This window comes from Sinohyriopsis cumingii, chromosome 2 (assembly GCF_028554795.1).
Source record: "Sinohyriopsis cumingii isolate HCF-2022 chromosome 2, ASM2855479v2, whole genome shotgun sequence".
In the NCBI taxonomy this organism is placed as follows: domain Eukaryota; kingdom Metazoa; phylum Mollusca; class Bivalvia; order Unionida; family Unionidae; genus Sinohyriopsis; species Sinohyriopsis cumingii.
Window position 1 is genome coordinate 1,390,421 of NC_142962.1, and position 23,007 is coordinate 1,413,427.

Consider the following 23,007-nt stretch of genomic DNA (forward strand, 5'->3'; position numbering starts at 1 on the left):
ATTCCCATGTTAATTCCCCTTGTATGTAAAGTGGTATACGATTTTTCTCCATGTTAAATTTCCATTGTACGTAAAGTGGCCCATGGGTCTCTGTAATGCTAATTTCCATTGTACGTAAAGTGGCCCACTTCACTACTAATAATCGTAACGATAACGATCTGCTCTCTGCTACGCCTTAGTTTCTGTAAATCAAGGTATGACAATTTAGGTGATTTTACACCAGTCTCTCCCCTTTTCTTTACTATCCTAAAATCCCGTTGTTTAAATAGGTCTTCCGCTAGCGGAGTGTAGCAGAGTGCGGTCTTATTTTGTCTTAACACCGGTTTTATAGATCTTAACAACTGATTATGAGTGGCTTAAGATATCTAAACACCGCCACGCAGCCAAGGTCATAATAGATCTTAAAACGTGATCTTAAACGGTCTTAAACTGGGTACTGAGACTTTTTGCAACGATTTAAGCTACCAAGAAGGATTGTTTAAGACCGTACTTGAGTTAAACGTGTTCCAATCGTCGTAAAACGCTGCAGGCGACCTCTCAAGCATAGTCATAGAATGTAAGACGTATCACATTTTTTATTTTTATGTTTTAGTGCTACGTCGTACTGCCCAAATAACGGCCTTGTGTAGCGTTTTCCGATGTCAATTGACATCGGAACGAGTAGTCAAAGCTTCAGGAATATCTCACTCACTTGGCAGCCCATATCGATACTCTTCCACAAATTTGTGTAATTAATATACGTACTGTGCTGTCTTTGTCCTGGTGGAATCAAAATCAGACGCTAGCAAATGAATGCATTTTCATTTTCCGTTGACATACGGTAGTCGTGGTATGCCGAAATATGTTCAAGTAGGTTCATGTTGGGGTATTTTTCTTGCGATGTTTACTGTTCCAATAAGCACTATAGACAAAATATAGTTTTATTCGTTTCATTAAAGAATAATTCTTCAATTTAACCCGATTTCGGCATTTCCGGCTTCCATCGCTTTCTAGCTAACTGAAATGTAGGCCAACGAAACTTAAAAACAGGTCCATTTGCTTGTGTAAAAATTTAAATTTATTAGGAAAAGGACATCAAAGTAAGTAAAGTCTGACTAATGCATTATACCTTGAATGTGAAGAAAAGCGCCGATACGGTCTGCCAAGTATGTGATATGTTTATGAAAATTTGACTTTCGTTACGATGTCAAAACATGCTACACAGCGTCGTCTTTTAGGTAGTAAGATCTTGACGCCCGAAACATAAATATCAAGGCCGAGGTCTTACATTGTAAGGCTATCTCAAGCAGTGATACGTCCCCTCTCTTACAACATCGTTGGGTTATTCCTCTTTATGTTGTGAAAGATCATATGGGCTGTTTGAAATCAGACTTAGTCCCGACTCAGACTAGTTCGTCAGTTCGACTGGTGGTGTTAACTGGAAGGTTTCACAGCAGAAGTTATTACCTTAAACAAAATTTAAAGTTTGCAATCGCCAATAAAAGACGACTGATCAACTTAAGATCATCCGGTTCAGCTAGAACGATTACTTTTCCAAGACCTATGCATTCTAAGGACTAAAAGTGCTGTAAACAACAAACAATTACATATATGTACACTGAACAGAAAAAAGAAGTTAATTAAGAATATGTAGTTCAGGAAGATCACTATTCTGACCTCGAGAGGGCCTGACATGGCCCTGACTCCATTGGCTCCTATTCCATGGTATTTCATGACAAGCTCATGGTCCTGGAGATGCTTGACGAAGTACGTGATTGGTTGGACACCATAGATCTCGCACGCGCGCTCGTACGCAGCTACACCAGTAGTGTCTTTATCAAATTTCTCAGGATGGATCCATTCTGTGGAAAGGGGGAGGATATATTTACTTAGATTTTAAAAATTGAGAGAATATCTTGCAGAACAATACAAAGCGGAACGCAAAAGGATAAATATCGCTGAAAAACACTAGCACACTGATATGACAAAGAAGATATTTTCCAATGCACACAGATTGTACAGTGTAACTTTTAGAGTATTCCACTGTGTTCGTTCAGATTAGATTCTACACGTAAACGCGAAGAGTCAATTCTGGTGAAAGTATTTAGCCCATAAGCATGGTATTTATAACGCAGTTTGCGCATATAACGCGACAATCTATATGCACCTCCCGCACAGCAAGCAGACAGCATGCGGAATGCAGATTTAATAAGAAAAAATATTTATTACTTTCTTCATCTGCGACATCCATTTCCAGGTCTGTATCATAATCCTCGTCTGTATCTGGTTGATCTATATATGAAACATCGGAAGCTGCACTTCTATCGGACGTTTCATCCAAATCGTCCTGTTCAGAATACTGGTCATTTGCCTCCACAGGTAAATCCTCGTAATCCTCTTCCTCTTCATAGACTGCATCCAGTTCATCGTGCGGTCCCTCCGTTAGAAAGGTCTGAAATCAATTTAATTGAAGTTTTGATTCGTCAGAACTCCGTTTAAATCAAAAATCTGTCCAGGAAATATATAATTTTGAGAAGACATATTCATTTCTTTAGTAACAAGATTTGCACTAAATCTATTGCAAGAATTTGAAGTAGCCATGATTAAGACTAGACTTGTTCATATTAATGCCCATTCTCTCCTATAACGCACAAAAAGTACGTTCGGGAGGAAACGGTAATTTTTAGTAGAAATATTCATTTCTTCATGCAAAGTGCAATGAATCTATAACAATAAGTTCGCACTCGACGGGTTCTTCTCAGGTGATGCTCTACAGCGTCGAATTTTGCATTCGGTTCAACTTTTAAAGAAAAAGAATTCCCAGGTTTTCCTCGCTGGTTATAATGGCTAAATGGTCATGTGAACTTAGGTACTTTCAAAAGTACTTTAATTTCCTTTATTTGGGTTTTGATTGTTTGGTATATATTGGGTTATGGAATATACATATTGGCTTTGCTTCAGATGCGCATCTACTTTAAAAACTGCTAACTCCGCTTGGTCGTTTTCACTTTCTGGACTTCAAAGGTTAATTATAAAAAAGAGCCAGTACCTTTTTTGCATTTTATCTTTTTAGTAATTCATTCATTACACTTTCAGAGACTAGTTTTGTCTAGTCTGGCAAAATTCATTTTCCCTATTTTAATAACTCCTGAAGACAGTGTAGTTTGGACTCATTCAGACTGATTTTTTAGCGCATGCGAGCAGTCATTTTTGGTCAGCTGTGTGCTTAGACCATCTGTAATTCCCATAAGTACAATATCCAATGATATTTCAGCCACAGTTCATGAAAGTAACAGAGGTATACCAACATTCTCCCCAATGTACACGTTGCAAATGCGAACAACTTCACCTTACACCTGTCACTCTCTCAGAAGTTCATAAGATCTGACGAGCGCCCCCTTAATAAAATATCCATTCTATCCAATAATACAAAGTATCACAATCAGCCATAAGATTTTACTATGTTTTGGGATTATTTTTGCCCCAACCCACGGTATTTAAATCGTTCGTGTCCCAATTCTCACACTATCGTGTTCACTTGTAAGGATTGTCTCCCTTCAATAAGTGACCTACTCACATATTTTTTTTTTGAAGTTCCGAAGTGAATGCAAAGAAGAATTTTCACAAATCTTGCATATGATGTTGGGGTTTACGGTCTCTTAAGACATGCAGAGAGGAAATGTGTAAGGAATATCAATTTTATGAGTGATACCCAGATCATACATTTGATTAATATTATCAAACTTGTCAACACCATATAATGAATTATATTGCGATTGTAAATAAACCCCAAATTCATATAATACAAATAGGCTATCCACGTGTTTTAGTAGACAGAGAGAAATAATTCACGAGTGAAGTGGAAAAGTTACATTTTCACGAGTAGCCAAGCAACGAGTATCCATATTAAATGTTCCACTTCACTCGTAACTTTCTTATCCACTTAATATTTTTAAAGGAAAAACATAACAGTAGTGAATGGGGACACCCTAGGGACAAGGGGACTTTAATGTTAAATAGGGGTATATCCACTCTGGGGACAATGGAAATTTAACATGGGAAGCAATATCCACTCTGGGGACAATGGAAATTTAACATGGGAAAAAAAAGACATCCACTCTGGGGACAAGGGAATTTAACATGGGAGAAAGGAAATATCCACTCTAGGGACAAATGCATTGGAACAATGGGAAAAAAAATATCCATTCTAGGGACAAAGGCAATTGAACATGGGATTTTTTTTTTTAAATTAAAAAATAAAAAATAAAAAAGGGGTAGGCAATGGAAAGTCAATCTCTTTTCTAGAAATGTGGGTGGCCCTGAAAAGGGCCTTTGGGTTTCTTCTTCTTCTTCTTCTAACTCCTTAACTTCTTTATCCATCCTCTTATTTTTTCCATCATTCCTTTCTTCTTCTTTTCTGTTTCCGGTATCCAGTCCGGGTGACCCATGGCTCGGAACTTCTGTTGGATTTTTATCCAGTTAGCGTTTAGTTTCTCTAGTTCTTCCTTTTTCTTTCTATTTTCTTCTTTTCCTTCCTTTGACCACTTTTCTTTGATCTTCTTGACCTCTTCGGTCAGCACATTCCTCATTACTTCTTCCGCTTTCTTAAGCTTGTCTAAGCCCCACTTTACAAAAGACCAATCTGTCCATTCTACAATGTCTTCTAAAAAAACACCTTGCACTCGTCACATAAACTATGGCTTCTTTCAACTTGCCCACTTTCACATACGGTGGGTTAATGAAACCTCTGATTCTCTTCTCCTCATCCTCTATCATTTCTTTCACAATATCGATTGCTAAGTGGAGGCTGGTTACTTGTCTTGAGACGAAGTCTTTTGTCACTGCATGCCTCCATTCCTGTTCAAGCCTTTCTGCTACATTCAATCCATCCACCATCCAATACCAACTTCCCATAAGGTTGTTATACAAAGCTGAAGCTGTTGGCATCTTCTTGTTTGCTTATTCCATGGAATAGGCTCCAATGGCAAACACTGTTAGTTTTATAGTTAAAGCGCGGACGTGATGGAAAACATGCCCCTAAGACATAAAATTGATATTACCTAAATCATATCCAAACAACGCGCCGACGTGAAGGAAAACATCCCCCTACTTTCTCATTTCATATAATCTACTATCCACATAAGTGAAGCAACATTTAACAAACCCCAAATCTACTATTTACACACTCAAATCATTAAAACAAAATCCATAATTTACTATCCACACAATCGTACGTGAGCGGTTACAAAACCCAAACTATACTCTCCACATACGCTAAGAAACAATAAACAAACCCATCATCTACTATTCACACAAACGTACGTGAGCGCTTACAAACACAAACACACAAACACACAAACACATACCCTCGCACTAGGAAAAAAAGAGTCAGTGTTTATATTCACACTACTCTACCTACACACATTGGCAAATCGATTGTTATTTCTTTTCTAGAGTATTGGGGTAGCCCTGAAAAGGGCTGTCTGTTTTTTAACTCCAGATGCACCTATCTAATGCTGGCACCTTCCTGGTCTGGCGCCACACACACATCTTCTTCCCCAGTCTCCTTTTACCTTTTTTCTTGGGAGTGCAGAGGCGGGATAAGTGGCTTCAGAATCCCAATTTTCTGTCTCTGGGATTCTGAAATTTCCTCTCTCCTTTTCCTCCTCTTCTTTTTTTCTTCTTTCCTCCTCCTCCTCTTTCATCCTTGCCTCTTCGACAATGGCCTCCGCGGCCAGTTCATTTAGTATGCGCCTGGCATATTCCAGGTGCATCTGGAGTTCTAGCAGTTTCACAATTCTGGTATTCATTGTCTTGTCAACGAATGAACAGGGTAGCTAGACTGCCCAGCGAGTTCCAATTTATAGTAAAAGCGCGGACGTGATGGAAAACATCCCCCTAAAACAAAATTGATCTTACCTAGATCATAACCAAACAACGCGCGGACCTAAAAGAAACACTCACTCACTTTTTTATACTACCCATCACTATTCTAAAAAAATTTATTAAACAAATAATATACTATTCACATACGCAAAGCAATCAAACCTCAAATATACTCTCCCCACACCTCAAACAGCAAAAAACATGATCTTAATCTACTATCCACACCAAATTACGTGAACACTTACAAACACACAATCCTATACATAAACACATACACTCACATCACAAAAGAGTCAGTGTTTATATTTACACTACTCTACCTACACACATTGGCAAATCGATTGTTATTTCTTTTCTAGAGTATTGGGTAGCCCTGAAAAGGGCTGTTTTTTTTGTTTGCTATGGCAATCTTTTAGTTTCTAAGAATGCGACGTCCTCTGAGGATAGACTTTCTGACGATAGGTCTGCTTCTTCGGAAAGAGAAGAAAAACTCTTTGGTGTCGATACGACAATCGACAAAGCCTCTGTTAGGTTCAGGTTGCTGCTGCTGCTGCTGCTGCTGTTGTCGCTGTTGCTGCTTTCTCTGAAGTCTGTACTTCTCTGTCCATTCTTCTTTCTCCCTGTTCACTTCTTCTCTGAAGAGCTCTTCTATCAGGTCTTCAGTGACTTTTAACATTCTCACATTCTCTATCTCTTCTGGCTTCGGTATCAGACTGTGTCTGACCCTATGCAAATTCACGTAGGCTTCGTTTAGCTTAGCTAGTTTGGAGCACATCTTCGTAGGAGGATGAGTCGACAATGGATGGTTAGACTGGAAACTGCCCCGGTTCTTAAAGTCAAAGCGCGGACGTGAAGGAAAACATCCCATTACGGTTTTCGAGCCGGAACGTTCAATGAGTGTCATGAGAGGGATAGTAAGAAGTCAAAGAGCATGAATCAACATTCTTATAGCCAAACAAAAGACAAAGGCATTTTTTTTTCAAAACACAACATTTTTATTCAAAATCACTTAACACTAACAAACAACTCTAACATTTTTAACAATAATCCAACAATATAACATCAAACATTTTTTTCTTCAAATCACAAACATTTTTTTAACTAACACTCTACTTTAAACAGGGCTGACAACGTTGTGAATGAAATTGTGATTTCCACTGTTGGAAGTCATTAGACCATTGATGGACACTACGTTTCCTAGCTTGAGACAAAAGATAAGCATAATGGTCACAAAACCATCGATCTACTTTCACATCGTTTCTTGAAGAAGAACGAGGATCAAAATGAGTCACTAAATGTTCTAAGGAATAGCCCAGGCTGCGATGATGCAGAAAATACACTCAGTACTGTCCACACACCAAGGAATCTGTGCCTTGTAATTTCACATTATTGAATCGGGTAGTCTGAGCATTTCTTCTCATAAAGTCAATGATATCGTCTTCCAAAGGGGGCAATCCGTACGAATCGAAATATTCCACACATCCTTCTTGAGGAAAGTAAACGGCTACCCAGTGGCTTCCTGGGAGATGACTGTCGTCCGTGTTGATCACGTAAGCTAGATGGTCTTGAGGTTTGCGATGAGGGAGTTCATCTTTAGCACAGACGACAGGATTCCAAGAAGCCGTATACGAACTGTGGTTCAAAAGGTAATAAAGTTCCCAAGTATCCATTTTTTGTGTGTTTTTTTCTTCTTCACAGGTAATAATAAGTCATCAATTCGATCCTGACATTTTGCTTGAAAATGTCTGACAAATAACCGTTTCTTCGCTTCGTCTCCTCACTCTGATTCAGGAGAGCTTCGATACGATGGATCTCTTGAGTGGTTAATGGTGGACAAGAATGTTCACGCAAGTCTTTATACCACTGATGCAACACGACTTTGTCCGAGATGAGACTCCAAGCATCGTCCAGATACTCGTTCAATTTTTCTTCTTGACTCAGCATCAGGCATTTATCGTGTTGAATTTGACTGGGATGATCGTTTTGACATCCATAGCAATCTTTTTTGATCAATTCCGTCATTTTTTCCACCAAGTATTTGGCAAAACAGGAGACTAAATGCGCTTCTTGTTCTGGCCATCTTGACTTCGTCATGATAACTTCTTCGCCTTTGTCTTGATATTCTTCTTCCCGGGTCTCCTCACATTCCATCTCCAAAGTTTCTCCACTAGGTAAAGAGGGATAACACTCTTCCATGGCTTCTAATAGTCTAGAATGACTTCTCTCAAACTGTTGATTTCTATGGTATTATCAAATTCTGCATACAGGATGACGTTCACCGTTACATCAGGGGCTGGGTCTGCAAACTGAAGTTCCACACGAATCTGGCCGGATTTTATAGGGTGGAAATGTCCCTCGTCACTGCCCTGGTCAGGGGTGAAATCAAAAGCCCACAAAGCGTAGCCTCCTGCGTAATCTTCATACGTAATACCGTGACTGGTGTTGGTTCCTAACTGACCGGTGGCTTCGTACAGGGACAAGTACGATCTCAAGTAATTGTTCTGGGTAAACATAGGCTCAAAGGGCCGGGTACACAAGATCTTGCCATCGCGACTGACTTCGGTTTTCTTCACGTTGAAGTGTTGAAACCTGAAAGGATTTTCATTGAAGTCTCCGTTGAAGGCTGAATTCAGGACCATACCAAGGATTAAACGCTTGGGTAACTGTCCTTGGAACAGATGATCTTCGATTATGGATTGATGGTTACGGCGAATGGTGAACGTTTTCACTTCCACGCGTCGGAGGGGATACTTGGCAGTCGTTCTGCTCAACGTTTGACTGATGTCATTCCCCACTTTAGGTAACACTTCCACGCGTCGTACGTAGAGTTTGGCCTCCTCGATTTGGCTTTTCGGATTGCCAGTCTTAGTAGGCCCAAAAGGTCTTTACCCGTTTGTAGCAAGACATTTTTGCCTGCCCTCATGAAGGCTTCTTTGGGGTTTTGTTTGTCGATGATGACATTTTGGAGAAATTCTTTGCCTTGTGTCAGTGCCGCATCTTTCAAGGCGTGCAATCCGCGTGTCACCATCGGTTTCAACACCGGGGCCACCAAACGAAAGGCCGATTTTAACATATCTCCTAAACCGTGTCCTCGCTGTCGAGCAACCCCTCGGTACACTGGATATCTGACTTACGAATCGTGAGAGAAGCGTTTTCGAAAATGGAGTTTCACCGTGACTTTTCCTTTGGTGAATGGAATATTTTGTCCCAAATCTCCTTTTATAGCAATGTTGACCGTGTCCAAATACGACTTGCTGACGGGCAAATAGTGAGGATGTACAAATTCGCGGTGGACGTGGTAAGTGTTTCCACCTTCCTCGTCAGTGACCGCGGCAGAATTTACTTTGAAAGGAATGACACGCAGTAACCGCACAGAGGTGTGTTCCACCACGTTGTACTCCACCACATCGGAATACACAAACATCAAATTCAGTCCCTGGTTCAGTTCTACCGGGAAACGAAAATACCTTGCAAAATGCCCGTTGTTGGCAATCTCTGCTTTCTCTATCTTTTTGGTCTGCTTATCCGTGACCATATTGAGGTCTCCACCCAAAATGTCATACAATTCTGGGCAAAATTTAATACGTATACTTCTATCCTCACTTTCAAATTTGATGAGTAGACGGTGAGACTGTTTGTGGTACTCAATGGTGACACGTTTATTTAGTTTGGTCAGAACTTTGTCAAATGCTGCATAGAATCTGTCAGCGATGGCCTCCACCAGATGTTGACCACTAAAATAATGGCCTGAGTTAATCTTAAATTCATAAACGTAAAAAGGAGGAGAAGTGTCACTGCTGCTACGGGGTATTAGGGTCTTCGCAAGTGATTTATGTTGAGGAGTGGTGATCATGGTTTGCTGCACTGTTGGGTCCAGAATTTCGACCTCAAAAGTGTTTTGAGTTTCACTGAGGTTTTTGATTTGTGTTGGGTGAATCATTTCTACCAAAGCCACTTCCCAATGGGCTTCGTGCTCTAATGGCATGGCCTGAGGTAATTTGGCCGTGTAACAGCACAACGTGTTGTGGGGAAACACCTCCATGGAACTGTCACTGGGTAAGGTTAAGTAAAATTGGTTTTCGTGACTCATAATTCCAGAGTTCTGTGGCTGTCCGAGGTGTTACTGGACTTCAGAGGTGTGTCTCCGCCCAAAATGGGGTTGTTGTTGTGGTTGGAGTGGTGACTGACACTGGCACTGAACACAAGGTTCCCGTTCGAGGAGAATTTCAGGGAGGGATTAGGAAGCAGGTAACCGTTGCAACTGCTCAATAAAATGGTCCACAATTGTTTGTCTCCTTGTTGCAAACTCAAATTGGCAATGGCTGCCCCGATGACACAATACACCACAAAGATTTGGCAGAAAAAGACGATTTGCGTTTTAGGCACACGTTCTCTACACCACACCCACAAGGGTTGTTTTTGTAAATCTTGCACAGAAGAACTAGGTGAAGGAGTAGTCGACGTAGCTGCGTCTGTGTGAAAGGGCATGATGGTCACTTCTTTTTATAGTCGATGACTTGCGAAGCGTCGATCCAAGAATCAAAACTGGGTGGATATCCTTTCCAACGTACTTTAAATTCTTTGACACGTCATTTGCCCACTTTACAAGTTCAGCGTACGAGAATGCTTTCGATGTCGTACACGTCGTCTTCTTTTTTGGTGACACGTTGTAACTCGGGCAAATAAAACGTTCCTTTGAGCACTTCTCCGTTCATGTCTTCCAATTTATAGACGACAGGATGACGGCCATGCACTCGTCCAGTGACACGATACAATTCGGTCGTCCAGTTAGGTAAGTAACCTTTGTCGAAAGTGCGTTTGGTTTTGCCAATGCGCACCCAATCTCCTACGGTCAACTCTCCACTTTTCTTGGGTACAGCCCTCGTCGGGGACGTACCAAACAGGCGCTCAAACACCAGCACTTCGTTGTCGGGAGTCACTTCTTGCGGGGCACGTCCGATGCTTCGATGGTAAGATTGGTTGTACGCTTGCACCAGGTGCGGTAAGATGTCGATGTACTTCAGAGTGTGGTGATGCGTAAAATATTTCCACATGCGTTCTTTCAAAGTGCGTTGAAACGTTCCACGATGCTGGCTTTGGTTTCGGGATTCTCGGTGGTAAAAAAATGAATGTCACGTTTCTTTAATTCTTTTTGGAAAGCTTGGTTCAGAAATTCGGTGCCTTTGTCCGTTTGCCATCGAAGAGGGTGACGACCGCTTTGTTTCAACACCCGTTGCAGGGCTCGCACTAACTCGCCGATCGATTTGGAAGTCAAGGGCACGACCCAGGCAAATTTGGAAAAGACGTCGATGACACAAAACAAATATTTGTAGCCGCGATTGTAGATGGCCAAATGAGAGACATCGGCTAAATCGGCTTGCCATTGATGATCGATGCCTTCCACTCGGGTGCGACTTCTGGCAAACTTGCGTCGAATGAGTTTGTGTAAAGTGTAGGTAGCTTGTTCTTGTAACCATCGTTGCACTTGTGGTAAACGGAGACTTTTCAGTCCCATTTTGGCAGCACGATACAATTTTTGAACTCCTGCGTAACCTGCAGGATGGGAGGGATCGTAGTAAATGCTGGCTAACACTTTTTCCATTTTTTGTGTTTGTTTGTGTGTTAATAAGACACCCACTCTTGGAGGATGCTACTCTTTTTCTCTTGGGGTACTTTCTTGGATTGCAATACTTTGCGTGTGCGACCGGCAATAGGTGTCGAGGAGGAGGAGGATGTGTGAACAGGGAATATCGGTTCTTTTTTCACTTCTGTCTTCACTTCTGTCTTCACTTTCTTTTTCTCTTGTGATGAAGAAGGGGTGGCCATCATCTTTTTAATCCATCCAATTCTGGAGGTAGGTGGTGTTGTTAACTTGCGTACTTTTTCTGGTGGAGTTTGAAACCCTTCTTCTTCTTCTTATCCTTTTTCTGTCTTGGTCACTGGTACTGGTACTGGTACTGGTGATGGTGCTGGACTTTTTATCAAGGTCTTAAAATCTTTCAGAGTGGGTAGAGCTGTTTCGTCTAAAGCTTTCTGGTGAAAGAGTTGCAGTCGTTGCAAGAGTTGACCGTACTTTTGCGATTTTTCTGTTTCGGACAAATCTTGGCGATCCATCAAGGACTGCAATTCGTGTTGTAACTGGGACATCTCGCTCAAATGGGGATTGGGAGCTAAATGCGGGGTGCGTTGTTCTTGCCAACGATGGTATTCCATCCATCGTTTGTAAGGCACTAAAGCTAGTTTTCGTCCTTCCATGGGGTTGTCAGGGGTCAATTCTGAGATCTTGGGACTTCCGATGGCCTTTTTATCTTGCTCCCACCAGTCCTCCCGACATGGTTCCCAAGATTCCTTTCAGTAAGGGACCTAACAAGAGGGGTAAAATCCCTCCACGTTAGACCAACATCTTCTTCTTTTGAAGAATGGGAATTTTCTTTTGAACCATTTGACGAAGAATGTGACGATGTTTGCCTAAGCATTGTTTCTGGTGTTTGGACAAAGGGATCGTGCCTTTCAAGACGTTCAAACAGCATTCGCACACGGTATCGATGACCTCTTTGGAGGCTGATTGAATGAGTTTTTTTCGTAGGGGCGGAGAAGCTTTGGACAGGACAGATAACATGTCCCCATGTTTGACTAAACGAGGAGGCAGACCTTTCCTTTTCTTTCCTTGGGGCTGTTTAGAAGAGGGATGTTTTCTGGAGGGTGACATCTTTGAGTCTTCAGCACCAAAACACTAATACCCCAACTTGGTCACAGGCCTTTTTTATACTGGAACGCGTCGCCACTGATTGTCTTTACGTCGTATCAGCTTCAGGACAGGCATGACACGTCGTGCAGGGGTACGCAACGGACTAAATCGAGCCAGTTCTTGCTTGGACAAATCCAGTAAACTTTGTAACATGCCCGATCTTTCTTGGACTTTGATTTTGGGAGAAGGTACTTTGTGAGCAGCAGCCACTGCCACTAAATTGGAGGGTCCTGCCACTGGGGAAGTTCTTGGGGTCATCAACGGAGAAGTTCTTGGTGTGATCAACGTCTCCAAGTACTCTTCAGTTCTTGGTGTCATCAACGGAGAAGTGGATGAACGTGAGGCTGCCGGAGACGCGGTCACCGCCTTTGCAGGTCGTGGTTTGCGAGTGTAAGGTTGCGTCCTTGCCGAAGTGCCTCTTTTGCGACTAGCGTTCTTGTGTGGACTTTTCTTTTTCTGGGGACTTTTTCTCTGTTTCTTTTTCTGGGGGCTTCTTTTCTTTTTCCGGGGTGGTGTCTGGTAAGAGGAGGGTCCCGCCACTGGAGAAGTTCTCCTTGGGGACCTGGTTTTTGTCTTCTTCTTGGGGCTTCGTTTGACTTTTTTCTTGGGGAGAAGTTTGGGCGCATTAGGATCCCATCTTAAGAGAGAGCGAATGATGATCCCTCCTAGAGTACCGCTCCCTCCAGGTTTCAAAATGATTTGTTTTTTGGTTTGAGTGTCGATGCGGGGATCGGCCAGTTGGGTCAAAGCGACTTTGTTTCGATCAAAAAAGCGTTTGGTTTGATGAGGAATCTGAATGATTCCTTGGAGTAATTGACGTGTTGTCACCGTGAACCATCGTAAGACTTCTTTGAGACTAGCTTCTAAGACACGAGCTCGTATTTGTGGATTTTTTTCTCGACTGATGCCATACAAGGCACGAATCAATTTGACGGGAAGATGCGACTGAAGGGACGTCATGTTCAAAATGTGTGTGAGACAGACGAAAAGGGTCTGAGGTTTTTATAGATTTTTTTGTGTGGAGTGAAGTTAAGTCGAGGACGGAGACGTGTACAGGACAGGCCCTCCGTCTTGGCACCAGTGGTGAAACAAGTGGGTACGAAATCGCAAATCCTCGGGGGTGGTAGGTTTCAAATCGACGAGTAAATAGGCGTGTGGCGTTTGAGTGGCATCGTCGTACGCCTGAGTCAGCCAAGGTGTTCCTAACTGTTTGGCTAAACTTGCACTTGCGATTTATCTCGAGGGCTTTTAAACAAGACCACGTAATGCGCATTGAGACTGATGGTGTGATGGGCTTTACTTTGTTGAAACAAATTTTGGGTGATGTAAACGACACTGGCATTACGGTGATGCCCTTTGCGCGTGAACCACAGTTTAATTTCTTCTTCGTCTTCTCCTAACATGTCGTCAAAAATGACCAAATGGGTTTGACGGGAGTCAGAGACGATGCCGTCGTCTTCTTTAGCAATGCCTTCCACAAACACGATGGAATCGCCTTGACTTTCTCGCAAGAGGCTGTACGCCGATTGCCACTCTTCGTAACACCACACGATCCACTGAGGGGGTCGATCGATCAAATGATGTTTATGTTCGATCAAACGTTTGACGAATTCGGTTTTGCCTGAACCGCTAGGTCCAGCAATGAGCATGTTAAAGGGATGGCGAAGATACAAAGCCTCCCAACTGGCACGATCTAAGTGTTCGTCGATGACTTTGACAGTAGAGGAAGAGGGAGCAGAGACAGCAGAGGTAGCCATAGTGTGAGGAATGTCACTTGTGACACGAAAACAAACAAGACAAGAGTTTATATACCTTTTTTCAGAACACGTTTATTGAATGTTTTAAACATGAATAAGAAAGACAAAAATACATAAAAGCCAAAGGCTTAAGTACAATGATAAATCGCACATGATAACCATGAACGTGGAATAAACACAAGTGTCTGTACAACATGTTTTGGGTAAAGTTCTGACCAGTTCTATAGGGGGTAAGGTCACACAAGTGTCCTCCCGAAAGGGTCTTTCAGGCCTGTCCACGACAGTCCTGTCCTGGGTGACGGGTTCTTCTGGCACCGTCACTAACACAGGTTGAAAAGTAACTTTTTTCCTTGAACAACTCTCGTGCATACTGGGCCACTTCTTGGGTCCAAGCCTCAAAATCCCATTCTTTCCAGGCACGGACATCTGTCCAATGGGGATGTAAGTCACAAGCTACACACACATCGTCATACACGTCTTGGGTAGCTAAAAGTTGACGAATCTTTTTTTTCCCGTAGAGGTCGAGAAGTATCCAGATGAAAACGTAAGGCTTTGAGCAAAAGGAGTCTCTCGTGAACATTTAAAGACACCACTTTCATGTTGAATGGGTGGTAAATACTGTTCGTAAAGAGTCCACAAGGAATCGGCTGGTAAACGAAATCCTAGAAAACAAGTCACTAAGACACACACTATGCGTCGTCCCAAATTGAATCGATACAGTTCTTGTAATAATTGATGGTAATGATCCACGGTTTGAATATGGTCATTGAGTTCCTTCCACGGAATCTGTTGGATTACATACGACATAAGTCGTGGCATGGCAGCCTGTTTTTATAGTCTCTTTGTTTCGGAAACAATACACGTACTTTCTAGTCAGACATCTTCGTTCTCCAGTGGGGAATCTAAATGTTGCATACTGTAACCGAAACGTCAGACTTCGTTTAGAAGTTTCCTTTTCCGCTAAGTAGATTCCACGTAAAATATGTCGGTAATCCTTTACCTTGTCTTTCTCAATGTGTTGCACTAGGTGAATCTCGAAGTAACCAAAATGATCAACACGTGGATCATCGGGGGCCTGGAAGTATTGAACAAGGTCTGACCACTGAAACAATTTCTGACGAATCAGTTCACTTATACCATTCAGGTACCAGTGGTTAAAGATCTCGTGACGTAACGGATGCAATTGTTCTTTACGTTTGACTTGTATTTTAACCAGCTCTCGGTAAATGCGTTCTCTCAATTCCACAGGCAAAGCACGAATGTTCTCTTGTAAAGTATCCATGAATAGGTCAGTCCGTACAATTCACAATCTTCTCCTAGAGCAAAAGTAATCCACATAGTGAGTAATTTCTGACCACTGCCATTCAGGGTAACGTCCAAGAATGTCACTGAACTCTTTTGATGTAAACGGTCTAGAGTAATACAATAGGACGAATGCACACTTGACCCAAAGAAATCTAACACACTGGTTGACTTTTTTCACTTTCCTCTTGTGAATTTCTCGGCACAAAAGTTCTACAGTCACCCATTGAGAATTCACTCTGGCAAGTCCCTGCCAAACTTCCTTGTAAATCTTCTCTTGCAGTTCTTTAGGTAATGATTCAATATCGTTTTTGAAATGAAGTTTAAATACTGGTCTCGGTGATGTCCAACATTTGACTCCTAGCCAAACTGGTTTCTTCTTCGTCAACGACATGGTAAGTTACTTTAATGTCTCGGTCCCACTAAGGGTAAGTAATGACAATTCGGTGACCATCGAGCATGTTCTACGTAGGCCGAATCTTGCGGTTCCCAGTGGTGAAGTGACACACCGCAACTGAAGCACTTGACTTTATCTCCTTCGCCCAAGTAGAAAAATCCGGCTCTGGCTAATTCTTCGGGGGTCGGTCCTCCCAGATACTTAGGCCATTTTCCTTTGAATGATTGAAGACGATTTTCAAAGTCGCAGTATTCCAACAAACACACAGGAAACGAATATTCGTCTTTCACAGGTTCGTTTCGATGAGGGTTGGGTGACATGGACAGGAGTTTGCTCAGGGCTGGATGACATCCGTAGGGGGGTAGACGTGAAGGTGAACATTCCCCTTTAAAACGAAACCCAGTAAAATGTCCAAGAGGACGAGCGGCATCGCTTTCGCATCCCTCAGGTTTGACACGGATAGCATCACTTTCCATGATAGGGGTAGTGAGAACAAAGTTTCCACGATGCTTTACGGCATCGCTAAGGTCACAACGTACTGCATCGTACTCATCGCAAGGCTCACAATCGCATTCCACTTCCGAAGCCCCACACTTGAATTGTGCCTGTCTGAACTTGTTTTGTGTTTCTCTGAAAGTATTCATCTTGTTCGCTTGGTCTTGGTAGTCACAATGAACTATCGATCTTGCCTAGGGTTCCTTTTTATATACAGACCAATACCGATGTGACCGTACGGCAACGTAAAGTGATTGGGAAGTCTCACTCGTTTCTGATTTGATAGACTTTTTCCAATGGTCGACTGACGATGTGGTGAGTGGGTAAACGTACAATCTTGTTCGGTTGATAGGTGGTCACTTTAAACTGTTGATCTTTTCCAGACTGCAAGGCTTCTTTCAGTACCCCAAAGTTGACCACTCGACTGGTACGATAATTCAGAGTCAATCCTTTCACTTTGCACTGCGTGTGCACTTCTCCTTGTTTGTCCCGGTATTCGTAACCGTAATTTTTGGGACCGCCACTGACGAAACTTAGAATCTTGTCGTCGGGATGCTCGTCTGTCCAGGCTCCTAAACCGTCTCCTTCGATGTCAGGGTGCTGTTGACTCGGGTGATGGATGTAAATGCAGCTGTCCGTGTCAAAGTACAGGACGCGTTCCCCTAACAGTTATAAAGCTTCGTACAATTTTAAGCGAGCATGAGCTGTCACGTAAGCCGCAATGATGACATTTCCAAAAGGGTCGTCTTGTACAAAGTCCAAATCTTCTTCGTAATTGACCAAGATCAAATTCTCTCGAACGACGTCCACGTGTTTCATGTATTTGGTGTTGTCGTGAATCATCTGGAAGTAGCGGGAAGGTTCTGTCAAATATTCCGTCTTGGGTAAACACGGTCGTTGTGCCATTTTACCCCACAAGCAATTTAACATCACTTTGGCAAACGATCGCCTGCCTTCGTTTTTCTCGATGTGGTCTAAAGAGATGCCTTCTTGTTCATAGTATTTCTCTTTGAATTGTATTTGGTCTTCGGGAGTGTGACACCAGGACGGATAGCCGCTGGCTTCTTGCTTCAGTTTCAAAAAGGCATCCACGTAGTCGGCGAAAATGCCTTTCTGCGTGGGGTCACCCTTGTGGTATTGTTGTGTCTTGGGAAAGTGGCAAATTTCGTACACTTCTAACAGTTGGTATCCCATGTCCAGAGCTTTGAACAATTCTACGCTGGCCCAGGTTCCCGTCAAGGCCCGTTCTTCCTGGCTGTGATGGAAAGGTTGGTCTTGGTTGCACGTTTCGGCACAAGTACGGCACAAAGGAAACATCAGTTTGCCTTGGCAATGGTGAGGTAAGACGGGATGGTATAGGTTCGTGGGAGGCAAAACTTTACACTTGATCAAGCCTTCGTATTGTCGAATGTTTTTCAGGTCGATGTGTTCCGTGAACAATTGTGGGTGCCCTACAGGAAAGCGACAATATTTGCACACGTAGGGATACAGCGAACACACGTCCAAGTATTTGATTTCTTCTTTCTCTTCGTCGGCTTGGTACAGCAAACAGGTGGCATTGGTCCTTCCTCCGTACAAACTATCCCTCGGGTTCAGGGGGTCCATCAGCTTGTAACTTTCCATGACACGTTTAAACTCGGGATCGGTTTTCATACGGTGATCGTACTCGTGTTCCCACATTTCCACCACTTGGTATCCTTGCTGTTCTAACTTTAGGCGTCGCTGACAAGTGTCCTGGTACAGGTCTTCCATGGTTCGTTGTAAAAACTGATTTTTAGTGCCACAGTCAGGGTAACAGACGGGACATCCGTGAAATAAGCAACCGTTAAACTCGTACACGATCTTGGGGTTTTCTAAGTCCCAGCCATCGACCGAATGCGTTCCGATGGTCTTTTCGCCTCCTCCGTTGCGGGCATGGTGAATCCATTTGTCTTCCTTGTCGCACAAGTAATGTAACCAACGTAGGGCTTTGACCGAGTATTGACGTTTGACATAGTGGGTCCTTTGAGGACTGATGACAGCCACGGTGTTTTCAGGCATGAATCGTTGTAGATACACTAAGGAACACGCTTTGGCAATGGTGCAAGCTTCTTTCAAAGGATCGACCCCTCCGTGTTCCATGAACAGTTCTCGAAATTTTCCACAGCAACGCCGTAAAATGTCCACGTTGGAACGACAATACTTTAGCATTTCTTCCTGAAAGTCGAAAGGGTCGGAGGCATGAGCCTGGTACCAAGCGTAGAAAGCTTCTCGTTGTTCGGTACGCATGTTGTCAGGGTCGTAATAGTGAACCTCAGGTAAATGGGGTAGAACGGCGTGTTGACTGGCTTCCGTATTGAAAAATTGTGGAAAGTACCCTTTAGCCATTTCTGTCATTCCAAACGTTTTAGGCATTCGACTCAAAGGCATGGCTAAGTAACTCATCGAATCTTTAAACTGCACTTGTCCCACTTGCATGAAAATGATTTTGGCTCCGTTCAAAGTCACTTTAGGACGTTCGGTGCCATGTTCCGTATAGTATCTGAGACGAAACTGTCCATCGTATCCGGAGAAATTGTGAGCCATCACCGTGGCATGGCGATGACAATCTCCGTAACGTTCGATGTCCTCTTGGCTCCACGTCTTGTCGATGGGGTCTAAGACCCATTGGGCAAAATCGGCTAGCGTGTTCGGTCCTCGAAAGATTTTTTCACGTCCTCCAGGAATTTTGCTGCAGTGAGGGCAATGACCGAAGATAGGTTCTTGAATGCACTTCTCGCAAGATCGATGAGCCAAGCGAAAATTAGGAATGTGAATGCCGGTCTCTTGCATGCATTCGAAATCAAAAAAGATGAAATTGCCTTTCTTCTTGTGACCGTCCTCTTTCTCTGGTGGGGATTGGTATTTTTGCACGTAGCATTGGTGTTCCAAGTCGACGATGTGGTTACAAATGTGACATTTTTTCTTTCCTGAACATACGTGTGCCTTGGCACTATTGGTATGTATGCCTTGTCCACACGTAGGGCACAATCTCAGCAGTTGACAAGCGCACTTCTGCTGTGAACCTTGCGTCTTCAGATGTTGTTGGTAACAGGCAAGGCTGATAAACGTGCGCAGACAAGCAGGACAATGTACTCTTTCTTGCCCTTCGCTCAGACAGGGTGGAGAGGCCAAACATCCTGGGCATTTCGATCCACAATGCTTGTGTTGCTCTCGATTATTATAACCACGGTCACATTTCTCACAGTAATATTTGTATCCCAGGAATCCAGTGATACTGGTAATGGTATCGAAATGGTCATCGTGATGATAAAGGTGAATGTATTTTCCGTTCTTAAAGTCTTTCCCTCGAAACAACAGAGGCCCGCGCACTTCTTGAGGGTACACTTTCAAGGTGTATCGTGGAGCTAGGGCATCTTGTAATTTTTGCATCTCAGGAATGCCACAGGGTTTGTCTTTGGGCAAGTCAGCTTGTCGTAACAGGAGTTCTGCTTCACTTCGTTGCTTGGCTCGGTCCGATTTTCGAATAGTCTGCAAGGCTCTTTTCCATTCTACCGTGTCGTTTTTGTTGGCATAGGTTCGTCCCACCACGATGGCACGGGCTAAACACATCTGGTCTTGAGGGTTGTTAATTCGGACGAGACTTGTTTTGGTGTTGCGAAGGTCGTCCACCAATAAGACCTTTTTGCGTCCAGTCCCTTGAGGAGGAGAGACGTGGGCCATTTTCAGTGTGGCTTTTCCATCGGTGATGTCAAACTGGTCATTAGATTGTTGTACGTGTTCAATCTTGTCCATGACTTTGGAAGGGGTTAGTTCTGCGGGTCTGCTAAACTCGATCCAAACAGGGGATTTCAAGCTGTCGTGATCTATGGATAGTGTCAAGCGATCGTCTTCTTTGGGTTGACATTGTCGCTTGAGTGCGGTAAGCAAAGAATCCCACATCTCGGTGATAAACCCTTCTGCTTTCTCCAATGGTACGTCGGACTTGAAATCTTTAAACTTCACTGTGTAGGTGTAAGCCGTGGTTCTAAATTTTCTAGAGGAGCGCTTTTCCGTCTCTTGAATGGAATAGTACTTTTCAGGGTTGACTAAGGGTGGTGAACTTTGTTTAGAGGGTTCGGATCCTGGTTCACTCATGTCCTCTTCAAAATCACTGGCATGAATTTGTGCCAAGACTTCAGCTCTGGTACGAGGCGATAGATCACGTTTCTGCCTCTTACTTTCTTCATCTTCTTCTTTCTTCTCGAATGAATAGGATCGTTTCATCTTAAGTGCAAAACGTCAAATGACTCAAGTTTAAACACCATAGACTAATTTATAGTCATGGCAAACCAGCGTATATAAAAGGGTGTGTGTCTTGTCCTTTCACTATTCATTTCACTCTCAAACCGAGCACAACGATGGAAGAGACTAGCCAAATCGAACGTTTCATCAGAGCTTTGCGAGGGGTCATTAGAAAATTCTCTTCAGACCAGCCGACGGACTACTCTCCTTCCTTTCGAGATAAAAGTCAAGATACTTGCTATATCTGTCAAAAGAAAGGGCATTGGTCTTCAGAGTGTCCAGACCGTCAAAAAAGAAAAAAAGGGGCTAGAAAAGACAAAAGTCAAGATACCTGTTATTATTGTCAAGAAAAAGGACATTGGTCTCCAGATTGCCCAAAAAAGAAACAAAAGGAGTCAGAAGAAGATAGGGATTCTTCAGAGGAAGAAAGCAGCCAGGTGAAGAAAAAGAAACAGGAGAAGAAAAGAAGAAGGGAAGAAAGTGAGGAGGAAGAAGAGGAAAATCCTGTGACGGTGAAGAAATTGAAAAAACAGAGAGACTAAACAGTGAGAGAGAAGAAGTCTATGAACTTTTTAAAGTGTTTTGTTGAGAATTGTGAATTGGATTGTAACTATGGATAAAAGAATACATTAATTATATAAGGTAAGTGTCTTTGAGTTTTGATTTTAAAATAAGAAGCTACACTCACGCACTCATATACACGTACTATAGGGGTAAAATGGTTTTTTTTGTTGATTTTTGAGTTATTGGCAAATTGAAAGGCTATCTCTTTTCGAGAGACGTGGGTGGCCCTGAAAAGGGCCTTTTTTTGGTGTAGGGGTGAGTTTAAGCAATCAACTTTAACTGCCTTAAGCCTTTGCCACGGCCGAGGCCTACTTCTGGACTGCGTACTGTTGATGATGATGATGATTTGGTTGAAATCACTAAGGGTGGTACGGTAGGCTTAGTCACAGGGTTAACGTGTTTAGCTCGGGAAGGTCGTATTCTCTTTGGTCTTAATAAAGAAGTCTGATACATTTGTTTCAGACTTCTTAACTCCGCTAAAATGTCCAACAGTACCGTGACCGTTTGATTTTCACCCTCTTGTTTCTTTGCTGCTACTTCTTCTTCTTCTTGTTTTTTTCTTACCTCTTCTTCTTGCTGCTGTTGCTGTAGGAGAAAAGCTTGTTCCGCTTCCTTTTGTCGTTGTATAAATTTCTCCAATTCTTCTTTCTGTCTCTGTCTAAAATTCTCCAATTGCGGTAATGAAGGTGACGAAGGTTCCGGAACAAATTCTTGCGAGGTAAGAAAATCCACAAAATCCCAATTTACCTCTTCTGAAAGTAAGTCCGGGTTCCCTTGGGCGGTCTCCACTGCTGGTGCACCCCAATGAATCGTTTTCTGAGTTTCCGTCATGTTGAATCACTGTCGCATAGATTGACTGCACACAGGCGCTAGCGAATCTATATAGACCACGTGACGTCACAGACTGTTCTCTTCGGATTGGATGTGGACTGACTGAATTTTGTAACGCGTGTTTGGATTGGTCAATGAACTCAATCCGTTTCAATCCTTCCTCTACCTATAAATAAGCGCAGTTCACTGCATTGATTCACCTGTTCTCGTCGCCTCAAGATGTGGACCACAGTCGAATCATCCACCCTTGTGTCTTCAATGATGTTTAGGACGGACATGCTCATGTATGTCCGATCCGAGTGGACCGTTGTCCACAAGTCAGACACCAGTCTGTGGATACGAAGAGTGTACGTGGAAAGACAAGGTTGCCTCAAGAGGACACTGATTTATGGCCCTACACTAAGACGCAGCCTGAGGACAAGAAGATGCCGCAGATGCCCTTTATGTTAAGGGTATATTAACATAAATCCAAAGGCCCTTTTCAGGGCCACCCACATTTCTCGAAAAGAGATTGACTTTCCATTGCCTACCCCTTTTTTTATTTTTTATTTTTTAATTTTAAAAAAAAAAAAAAAATCCCATGTTCAATTGCCTTTGTCCCTAGAATGGATATTTTTTTTCTCCCATTGTTCCAATGCATTTGTCCCTAGAGTGGATATTTCCTTTCTCCCATGTTAAATTCCCTTGTCCCCAGAGTGGATGTCTTTTTTTCCCATCTTAAATTTCCATTGTCCCCAGAGTGGATATTGCTTCCCATGTTAAATTTCCATTGTCCCCAGAGTGGA

At 42.8% G+C, this 23,007-nt stretch overlaps 1 protein-coding gene across 3 annotated transcripts in view; it reads right to left on the reverse strand.

Moving 5' to 3' along the window:
• LOC149804197 (uncharacterized) overlaps nt 1-23,007 on the reverse strand; it is a 113,762-nt gene that overhangs the window by 45,325 nt on the left and 45,430 nt on the right. For all 3 annotated transcript variants that reach the window (XM_089937812.1, XM_089937804.1, XM_089937795.1), the window contains exons 3-4: nt 2,209-2,431; nt 1,657-1,841 (exon numbers count right to left, since the gene is read on the reverse strand). In XM_089937812.1, coding sequence (XP_089793938.1) covers nt 1,657-1,841; nt 2,209-2,431 — 408 coding nt within the window. The remainder of the gene's footprint in view (nt 1-1,656; nt 1,842-2,208; nt 2,432-23,007) is intronic.